Source organism: Colias croceus, chromosome 2, assembly GCF_905220415.1.
Source record: "Colias croceus chromosome 2, ilColCroc2.1".
Lineage (NCBI taxonomy): Eukaryota > Metazoa > Arthropoda > Insecta > Lepidoptera > Pieridae > Colias > Colias croceus.
Window position 1 is genome coordinate 6,026,058 of NC_059538.1, and position 11,911 is coordinate 6,037,968.

General features: G+C 34.2%; 1 protein-coding gene across 4 annotated transcripts in view; it reads left to right on the forward strand.

Moving 5' to 3' along the window:
• The window catches only part of LOC123705653 (kynurenine formamidase), a 36,538-nt gene extending 25,298 nt beyond the window's left edge, over nucleotides 1-11,240 (forward strand). For all 4 annotated transcript variants that reach the window (XM_045654550.1, XM_045654548.1, XM_045654547.1 and 1 more), the window contains exons 4-5: nucleotides 9,817-10,030; nucleotides 10,511-11,240. In XM_045654550.1, the coding sequence (XP_045510506.1) occupies nucleotides 9,817-10,030; nucleotides 10,511-10,970 (674 nt within the window). In that variant the 3' untranslated portion in view covers nucleotides 10,971-11,240. The remainder of the gene's footprint in view (nucleotides 1-9,816; nucleotides 10,031-10,510) is intronic.
• Nucleotides 11,241-11,911: the final 671 nt, after the last annotated feature.

Consider the following 11,911-nt stretch of genomic DNA (forward strand, 5'->3'; position numbering starts at 1 on the left):
AGAGGTAGGTCTCGCTCACTTGAAAATATTACATGAAAATAAGAAACCGAAAGGAATAAATAATTATTTTACAAACTTCCCGACGATCTTTAAAATTAAGTACTATACATTTTGATAATGAGGTATATTATGATGATGTTCGCATGGCAGCCCGACGCGACGACTTTGTTTTTTTTTATAAATATTTAATATGGGTTTTTATTTTTAAAAATCTTCGGGAAGTTTGTGAAATTATTTATTCCTTTTTCTATGCACTTTTCTTCGTAGCGCTGTTTTTTTTTTTAATTTAATTTTTATTGCACGGTCTAAACGGTTTAGTTACTACAGGCGTGAAACAGGATTCAGGAAAGATCTGATTTGGATTTTGTGCTGGATTTGATAAAAACTGAGTATCGATTAAGCTGATCAGTTGCTGCACGATACATAGTTAAAAACATCCATACAAGGAAGTAAGGAAAATAAATTTGCTCCCCTCCCCCCTGGTGCCTAAAAATAATATGACATAATTTAAAAGAAATTTTACGTAGAAAATTAATAAGGCATTTTTTTGTATTGTTTAGCTCAGTTTAGTAATAAATTTTACTTACAGTTCTTTTAATTATTTATGGTAGTCTGTGTTTACTCAATAATTAAGATAAGTAGTAACTAGGGTAAAAGCCGGATAGTTGCGCCACTTTTCAAAAAAGCTATATTATGAAAAATTATGTACTTTACAAGAATAATTCAACATGTATATCAAAACATAGGTCTTAGAACCATCATATTTTAATATTTTATTAAACATAATTATTAAAGGTTTTGAGTAAATCCTGTTTTATTTGACCTCTCAAAAAAAGGATAGTTGCCTAACCTAGCGGATAGTTGCCTATCGTAAATAATACTTCAGAGGATACTTGCCTCGTGAGGGGATAGACGCCAGTTACGGCCCTGCCTTCATACAAAACTGCTGAATACGCCGTTCGCACGGGAATAGAATGTGGGTGCGATTTCCCTTAGTTAGCATCCAAGCTTACGTCTTTATAATTATTATAATGTATAAATTCATTCTTTGACTCCGGTCTGCATCGTGCAGACATGGGTGTAAAGTCTCATTTTAGACATTAAATGTAGTTTTTTAGTATATCTGAGTTTCTTTTGGGGCCTCCGGCTGCGGGACATGTAATTGGCGCAGTCGGTAGGATCCTCAAAAAACGTGGCATAGATAGTAACCTTGCTATCGCTACGGAGCTGAGGATCCAGAATCTACGGTTTCTGCGGCCAGGAGGCGAAATCAGACATCGATCCCAAAAAGTAACCAGATTAATTGGTAAGTACATAGAATAGTTCTGTGTTGCTTCCTTTTACTAGTTTATATTATTTTTTAGTCCTAATTTCCTTTCCATGATTTTCCATCCGTGAAAGTCTAATTCCCGAGAGCACTACATTGAGTTAGGCTGTTCGTGGACTAGTTTTAGACAATAGTAGTACTATAAAATTAATTATATTATCAACTAGATTATATACTTATTAACTAGGTTATAAAGTTATATAAGTACTACTGAAGGTAGTGAATAGCTTAATTTCTTAATCAATGATAAATTGAATAAAATTACCTAATTTCATGACTTACATTTCGCTTCATGATTCAGTAGTAACCACCATAGAGGCAAAACATACATTTTATATAAAAAATATATAATAATTCTACTTAAGATTTTATTCGCGGTTCATAGAAGGCCTTAGGTTCAAGAATTCAATGTATCCGATTTCAATTGAAAAAAAACGTTTAAAAACTGTGATAAATAAATTTTTCATTTAGTTTAATTTAATTTCATCATTAGAATTTATGTACGAAGAATTAAATGCATCATATTTAAAGAATAAAAATAATTTTAATAATTAGTAACAAATATAGAAAAGAATTTAATTCGAAACCCGTTAGAAGTTTACCTTTAACACAAAATTATTCTAAAATGTGTGAAATGAATATGCACGAATTATATCCACCTGAGTACGGCCCTGACTTTTATTCCGAGAATTATTCGTATTAAAATTATAGTGAATCGCCTTATCGGTATATACTATACAATACATATGATCCGAACTTTACACACTATGCTTTACTGACTGTGAAGATTAGGAGCGATCATTATAGGTATTACAGGTATTATTTTGGATTAAGTACAATGATGTTATAAAATATATCAATTTCATTTAAGCTTTTCAAAAAAAATCAGCATTCAGTTTATATATTATCATCTAGTGACTTATCAAAGGCCATCATAGTATTCTTTCTCAGATAGTGGAAAATCAATAGAAAATTAATTTCATATTAATTCAATTCTTTAAAAAAAAATTAAATGACAATTATTACATATATGTTAAGTTAGTTAATCATCATTCAATGTAAGTTATGGAAACAGTTAGGGAGATGATTAAGAAATTAGGTAACATTTATAATTAGAATAAAATATAAGAATTAAAAGATAGGGAATATTATAATATACTTAAGCCTGGATACTACTTTTCAAATAAGCAAATTGTAATAATTTTTAAATTTCCATTAGTTTTACAGATATTCTTGATTTATTTCATTTAGCTATTTTTCCAAATAAGATTAGGCAGGCCCTCATCCCTTCCTATCCCTATAAAGCAACTAACAGTAACTCATTCTTGTACATAGAGGCTGAATGCCCGAAGAATACATTACTTACTATATTTACCACGCTCATTTAAAATCTCACTATAAATGCAACAAGAGGACTTCGTGATACTCCAAGGTACATTCTTATTAACTATACCTACTGGATGTATGTTCGAGTCGGAGAATTTCAAGATCTATAATGTAAATGACAAAATTAAGGAACAGCCACTGACTGAAGATACGCGGTACATATATCAAGGACATTAGAAATAAATATACAAGATATGCAATTCTCAACTCAGTTAATTTGGAAGAAACCCCTATCGCTATAGAAAAGGATCCTGCAATATATCAAACAACTATCCCTATATACATAATTCTGGTTGGTGCAGTCTTAATTTTGGCCATTTGGTACACGATGTGACGCAGATCGACACATACTTTATAGAGGACCACAGATGAGCAGATGAGGAAGCAGATGAGCCCCAGCTTCCAGCAACATTTTTTCACAATATTCAAAAATGGTTGCTGAACTTCGGCGGGAGGAGTTACGGCCCTGCCTTCATACAAAACTGCTGAATACGCCGTTCGCACGGGAATAGAATGTGGGTGCGATTTCCCTTAGTTAGCATCCAAGCTTACGTCTTTATAATTATTATAATGTATAAATTCATTCTTTGACTCCGGTCTGCATCGTGCAGACATGGGTGTAAAGTCTCATTTTAGACATTAAATGTAGTTTTTTAGTATATCTGAGTTTCTTTTGGGGCCTCCGGCTGCGGGACATGTAATTCGCCTCATAATATTTTTTTTAAATAAAAACAAATTTATATAAATTCACTTAATCAGTCTTTATTATTTGTTTTGCTTTTTAATTAAGAACTAATCAACTTTATACATTTTTTTGCTATAAAACTATAACAATATAACAAAAATAGCATCTAAATTAGTTATAATCACATATTAGTAAAATTATTGATATTTATCTTAAAGATTGAAGAAGAATAATCAAATCTGGCAATCAACTTTGGCATTAATCATCAGAAGCGAGGGATTTCATCTTTCCACATCGCATGCAATAATTTGCAAATTTTGTACAAGTTTCATGTTACCACATTAATTGACACATCTCACATTGAATCCAATCTGATTTCGATTTAGTAAAATTATAATTATTCTCAAAACATTCTACGCAATAATCATTAATAGAAACACTTTTATTTTTAATTTTTGAATTAGCATTTTTAACTTCTAATATAATATTTTCAGTATATTTTGTCGATTTTATTGGTAGTCCTTCAGTGGCTTTTCCTTTGAATGCTTTCGGACTTACATACCTACCTATATATTGTCTTCCTTTCACTGTCTGAACTGTAATATTGTATTCTTCTCTTTCTTAAAGGGAATTGACCAAAGGCCTTTGGTCAATTTAATATAATCTGTGTCGGATTCTTGATTAACGGTTCTTGCACCTTTCTTGGCCAATACTTTACCAGGTTTATTATTGAGTTGGACCCCAGTTTCATCCATATTAAATATTCTTCCTAAGCTTTCTTCTGTCCAGCTTATGTGGCGTGGTACCACGCCTGCTTTACGTTGATATTTGCGAGGCATTTTGCTCACCTAAAACCGTTAACAATTTATTTGATTTTACATGGATGAGATGGATCTATAATCAGAATACTTATTTTATTCAAGCTAAGTTATAGCTAAAATGAGTAAAAACAACACTAACAAAAAATATCTGCCTTTGCTAGTGAAAGAATTTATAGTTGTGGATAGTTGCCCCGAGAGCAACTATCCGCACAAGTTTCTAAGGCGACTATCCTTTTTGATACGGATACTTGCCGTTTTTATTTGCGAAATAAATCAACAATATTTTACAATAAAATGTAATTAACAGTATAATTTAAAGTCTAATGCACGCAAAGAAACATAAACTATATTGAAATCACAATTAGTAACAAAAATATTCAATACAAATGACTTACCATCATACGAGAATTTGCCTAATGCAGTACGTCAAATCAATAAGGACCTTGAATCAATAATAAAATGGAGCGAAGCGCACGGAGTGAATATAAATCCAGATAAGACACAATCAATCATAGTCGGAAGTCGACACTTCGTAAATAAAATTGACTGGGTCACCATTCCCAAGGTTATTGTAGACGGTGTTATTATCCCTTACAGCTCCAGTGTCAGAAATCTAGGAATATACTTCGATCAGACTCTTTCATGGACACAGCAGCTTCAAGAAGTGCGAAAAAAAATGTTTAGTTCTTACGGTTCCCTCAGACGTTTACGTAACCTTCTTCCAATCCTCACTAAAATTGAGTTAGTACAAGCTTTACTTCATCCAATCCTCGATTATTGTGACTGTGCCTATCCCGATCTTAATGAAAACCAATTAGATGCTCTCGAACGCCTTCAGAACCTCGGTATAAGGTACATATTCGGTTTGCGAAAATATGACCACGTATCCCACTTCCGTACGAAACTCAAATGGTTGCCAATACGTTCTCGACGGAATGCTCGCATGCTTCATCTTCTTTACGGCATATTGTTTGACGCTAGAACACCGAACTATCTTAAGGAAAGATTTATATTTCGTCACTCCAACAGCTTGGTATTGAGATCTCCTTACTCCCTTTCTCTTCTAATTCCATCTCACCACTCTAACTTTTACCATCACTCTTTTACTATGAACGCTATTAATCTTTGGAATTCGTTGCCAGATTCAATCAAACATGCACAAACCATATCTACGTTCGATAGTTTGGTAAAAAAAAAATTATCTTTCGTTATAAACAGTTATAAATTTATCTATTATATTTTAAATTTTTTGTATACTATTTAACATTGTATGTATTATTATTACATAATATGTAGGTATATATTATATTGGTGTACTATATATAATATATGTATGTTATTTTATTTATTTATTTATTTTAAATATTAAGTGCTCTTTTGCTCACACCTCCATAAATGTATTCTTCCAGCATTTTCCAATATCACAGGTTGTCTGGTAGAAATCACTTGTAAGTGATAAGACCGCCTTTTGTACATTGTTTCTATGTGCTGTTTTTTACTCTGTTATTTTACTTGGTGTGCAATAAAGAATTTATTATTATGTATCTCAATTCCATAATACACGGGTACCATCATAAGGAAGGTACCCGGTCCTTTGGAAGGCTTACGTGGGGACACGGATCCAACACGCAGAGGCCCTTTCGAGAACTTTACTGTGTTGTGGGACACCAGCCGCAGCCTGCCCATGACTGCACTATAGAGATACAGCCCTGGGCAGTCCGCGGCCGATGTAGGACTATTGCAAGATAAGGAAACAAAATAAACTGGGCTATGGAATGGGATGTTAATGGACCGGAATTAAGGACTATGGAAGACTATGGCACCTGCCTTTCTACTAAGATATAGCAAAAAATTGTTGGCAGGTGGTGACTCGCCCTCTCACTGTATGGGCCCCCGAAACAAGTCGCTGCAATAGTGCGACAAGGGGGCAACATATTGTGAGCAGCTAAGGGTGGAGAGGCGTCCCTGGACTTTAAACTACGATCACGCGCTCCCTGAGGGTCCAGCATCACGTGCCCACTCGCCACTTACGCTTCGCATCCACCCTTCGAGCTAAAAGCTCTCGCGACTCCACTCTGGCCGGCCGGCTAAGGCAAGCCAGAGGTGGGGGTCCTGTCCTCGTCAGGCTTCACTCCAACCGGCCGGTGAAGGCAAGCCGGAGATGAAGACAGGGGCCTCCCCCGGGAGCACTCGGTTCCCGCGGGGTCGCTACTCCCCGACACCCCGCCACAAGGTGTCCTGCGGGTTGACTGATTGCACGGGTGGAATATCTATTGTCACATAGACAATAGATATTCCAACCGTGGGCGATGGGGTCGTCACATCCCTACGCCCTTATTATTATTATTATTACCAATATAGTTTCAACGCCTATCGAAGTTTCACCGCGGAACAATTTCGCTCGGAGGAATGAAACGCTTGCGTCTACACTAACGATTGACGTGGCACTAAGGTCTGCAGGAAGGGTACTTACAATTATAGTAAGGGTCCGTTCACACAGACAGGCTCGGAGAGCATCGGCGCGCATTTTTCTTTTCACACAGACCGGATCGTATACGCTTGGAGTTGGTCGGAGCGGAGCCGTCAACTATTTCACATAGACCAGCTGGAAGCTATCTGAAAGCGGATGCGAATGTAATCGGAGCTGAACGGCTGCGCGAACGAGAAAAAGTACGCGATCGGAGCCGGTCAGCTCCTCTTATTATTTCACACCAAGCGCGTTCAAGCATTCTTAATGTCAAAAGCAGTGCACACGCAAAAATAAACCTTAAGTTACAAATACTAAAAACTCTGTTTTCATCGTGATAAGAATCTGCTCTCCTCTCAGAGCCGGTCTGTGTGAACGGACCCTAAGGCGTTATTGCCACTAATGTCCGTAACATAGTGTATTCGAAACTGCGGCAAGTATCCCACTGGCGCAACTATCCGGCTTTTACCCTACTATGCAGTCACTATTCCACGCGGACGAAGTCGCGGGCACAGCTAGTACCTAATATAATTTATACTTCCGTATAGTATACGAGTAGTCGAAATTGTTCTTATTTTTGTATGCATTTTAAATGTCATAACTTACCTACATTTAAAAAGAAGAGTATACGCATAAGTTGTTGGGTACCTATTTTTAGATCATTCGTGACTCGCAGACCACCTTAAATGAGCACAATATATTGAAAACATTTACCATTACGAAAGTATATGAATAATATAGATAGAATTTATGAATAATCAATGCATTGGACTTAAATACAAGTGGCGATTATAACCGATTTTGCGTAATTTACACCAAAAAAGTAACTATGTATCAATAATTGGACATACATAGTTACATAAATCACTCGACCAATTACATAGGTACTGTACACCGCATAAGTAATTATTTAAAGTTGTTGAACGAGTTTCAGTATATGGATAAACGGAATTATTTATCAGGTATTAATTTAAATAACTTACACAAATGTTACTTAAAACGAAGCATATGCAATATACATACCTACCATTCATATATAGTCTGCTTGATAAAAAAATGTCATCTCTTTCTTAAAACACAATAAAATATGATTGAAATATATTTGTGTTTATTAATATCTCTAAATACGTAGTTTGTTTGACGTAAAACACAGCACATAAAATACATGAGGCCTAAGCATGAGACATTATTAATGGAACATTATTTCATACAAGTGTACAGATCGGTATAATATATGAGAGTATACCTAGTATTGTTGCGTTTCAGTTACAGTACTTCGAGTGCAGATAGCAGCTAAATTATAGAGCATATTTCACAAATATAATCGTTTGTTCTTATTGTTTTTTTTTAAATCCAAACCAGAAAAGCACATTGAAACTCGTATTACATAATACGAGTTTCATTTATTATTTGACTTTATTATTATTTTGCTGTATTGTTTTAAAACAATACAAAATGCTAATCATATATTTTAATCAGTCTGTTAAAACGACAAAACAATATTATGGAGCAAAACAAACAAAGCCAGTAATTGGAACGCGAAAGATGACCACATAATGATAAAATTTTATTTACTTTCGACATATAAATTATGAAATTCATCAATATGTTAATGACATTGGTAAATTCACATCGCTAAAATTGTAAACATTTCAGTAACTATACAAAAACTACGGCTATTTTAACTTATATAAAAGTCAGTTTGAAACAGCAACTGTTTCAAAGTAGTTGTACATGTGTCCTGGGTATACGCCCTGGGTATTCGGGATTGTCTTCGCAACCCGAAGATTGATATTGTAGATAGACGCATCTCCCACGAAATTCAGTAGTTCTAAGCCCACTAAAGTAGCGACTAGCGTATCAAAAAATATATTTATTGCTCAGATGATATTATTGTATCGTAATAACGTAAACGAAATATAGACTGACCAATGGAGAGTTTCTTGTATGTCGTGGTCATATCGTAGATTTGATCATTTCATGATATGAGTGGCCATTTCACGAAATGGTCGCATATCGTGAAATGGCCAACATAGTTTGATCAGATCGTTAAATCGTCAACGTTTCACGATTTGGTCATCCACATTTGGCCAGATCGTATAAAATATAAAGAGTCCATAAAATATTAAAAAATTTCAGAATAACTATATTCTAAAAACTTGTTTAATGTCATTTAAGTTAGTGCCGCGGCAGCGGCCGGCGAATGCCAGAAGCGAATCGTTTTTGCAATAGAAAACAATTAGGTTAGGTTAGGTTACACTTTGATAAACAACGCACGAGCCGAGCAAGCAAAGCGAGCGTGCCGCGGCAGCGGCCGGCGAGTGCCAGAAGCGGATCGCTTTTTAAAAAACAAACAATTATAATAATATAGTAGTAGTTTCTTAAATTATTTTATTTAAGTCGCATTTTTTCTTAAATACATATAAGATATCCACATTTACCATAGTACTCGTACCTCTCCGTCGTAAATTCTTTGCTATGACTTTCTTCATAATATTGTTATTAAACGAATTATGAGGTTTTTAACTGCGAATAATTTAATTTTCGCCAGCGGCCGCCATCTTATCACATAAACACAGAGCTTGCAGCGCCTCTACCAACGATTAATGTAACTATTTTACGATATGATCAAATAATTTTGGTCATTTCATGAAAAAACCGTGCGTTAATTGGCCATATCGTGAAACGATTTCTTATCATTGATCTGCCCAAGCCACATCATGATGTGGCCAAACTAAATTGGCCATTTCACGATATGCGACCATTTCGTGAAATGGCCACTCATATCATGAAATGATCAAATCTACGATATGACCACGACATATAGATATATTTCACAGATTCCCATTAACCATGGTAAAAGTTAAAACATTATGGAAAATCTATTGTTTAAACAGACACTAGATCGATTTAGATTATTTCGTTTTACTTTAACGTTGAAACAAATTAAATGCCTTTTATAGAGTTATGCATTTATTTCTTCCTCATTTAATAGAGTTTTTTTCTTATATGCATCAGACAATTTTTGTACTCATCGAAAACTTAAACAGCTACACGTACGTACACGAATAACATAACCCTCTGTGAAATTCACTAGCGCAATAGTTATAAAACTTTGTTTTCTTTTCAGATGCTCCAATCTTGGTATTTGTCCACGGGGGTTATTGGCAAGAACTCTCCCGGGAAGTGTCCCGATACCCGGCCCTGCCTCTGTACCGCTCCAGAATCAAGACGATCGTGGTTGGCTATGATCTTTGTCCTGCAGCCACTCTGCCAGAAATCGTCAATCAAATAGAAAAGGCAGCCAAATTTGTCTTTGAATACGCTGAGAAAATGGGTTCTAGGTAATTCTTACATTTACATTACATTAGCTTTCATCAGCTTCAGCTTGACTACGTATATAATAAGTCCCGTCATAAACTATTATATTTTTTCTCATTAATTACCTAACAATTAATTATCTGACAAATGCGATATTCTCTTCATATCGACACGTCCGTACGATGTTTCCACGAGTATAATAATACTCTTCAGTATTTGCAATCCCATTAGAAGTTTAAGTATATTTTAAAGATATGAAGGTCGGTAGGAAGATGGTTTTAAAATATTGCAAAATTCAATCTGCAATATAAGTGAGACTAATTCGATCATATCGCAATAAATGATAATAATTATCTATTAAAATATTATGGTGTACAAAATTTTATGGTGTACCTAATGATGATACAATAATGAATAAATAAAAAATGTAATAATTATTTACACCAGTTTTTTTTAACGCCTATTGACGATCATTATAATAGTGACATAATTTTCCATTTCAGGGGAATATACTTCGCTGGTCACTCGGCTGGTGCTCACCTCGTCGCCAAGTTGTTATCAAACGCTGACTTCTTGGACAACACACCAGGAACGCAGCGCTTACAAGCAGCTTTCCTCGTCTCCGGCGTATACGATTTAAGAGAGCTAGTTCACACTTCTGTCAACGAGGCAGTGCAACTACCCAGAGAATGGGCAGCACCACTGTCCCCTCAATTTGACTGTTACACACACTTGCAAATCCGAAAAACTAGGGTATACATATTAGCGGGCCAGAACGACAGTCCCACGTTCAAAAAACAATCGAGAGAGTTCTTTGAACTTCTACACAACAGTTGTCTGATGCAAAATATGTATTTAGAGATAAAAGATGACTTGGACCATTTCGACATTGTCGAGTGTTTCGCTAACGACGACAATTATCTCAAGAATCTGATGGTGCACGACGTTCGTAAACATTTATAAAGTGTTTGTCGCTTGTTATTACTTCGTTGTACATTTATTTTAAGTCCTTTGTTTTATAGTCTGTTTTTATATATGAGCTAAATTTAGGTATGCTACATTTTATACTGATCTAACTGCCGTAAAATTCGAATAAAGCTCGAATGATAGGATCGCTAGATAATAATAATTTTAGTTAAAAAATAACTAGTACAAAAATAATAGGAGTGGTTCAGTTGTATTCAATAATATAAAATTTATGATATATAATTATATATCTAAACGTAAATGTAAGTGGAATTAATATTTATAAGTTAAACCTTATTTTTTTATAAGTTATAAAGCTTCAATGAACATTTTGATAAGTATCTACGTCTTTTAAACTTAATATGTAAAACTATACAATTGTATAGGTATGTAGTTATAAATATTATATATCTATAAACGTAATATTGTCATCATATTTTTGAACTTTGATATTTAAATGTTAATATTGTTATTGTTCCTAATTAGTAATTCATATTGTAAAGTCAATTATTATATATTATATTTTATGTAGGTATATGTAAATGTTTATATGGTGAATACATGTGTAGGTAATTTAATGTTTAGTTTATGAATACCCAATATGTTTATGATAGACAATAGCTATTACCAGAATAAATATCATATTTTATTGATAAACATTAAGAATAAAATGATATACTACTGTAAGCATGTTTTTATCCACCCTACTGAAGCAGTTTATACCAATAGACCTTCCTTTATATCATCAGTATTTTTACACAGACTCAAAACAAAAGTAAAATCAACAAAAAACAGATATCCAAAAAATTTTTGATGCTTTACCAAAAAATGAAAAACTATTTCATAGTTTTTATGTCCACATTCCTATGGTTACAATTAATAACGTCCATAGTGACATAGCATAAACAAAATGTTGCCGAATAAAGATGTATTTTTAG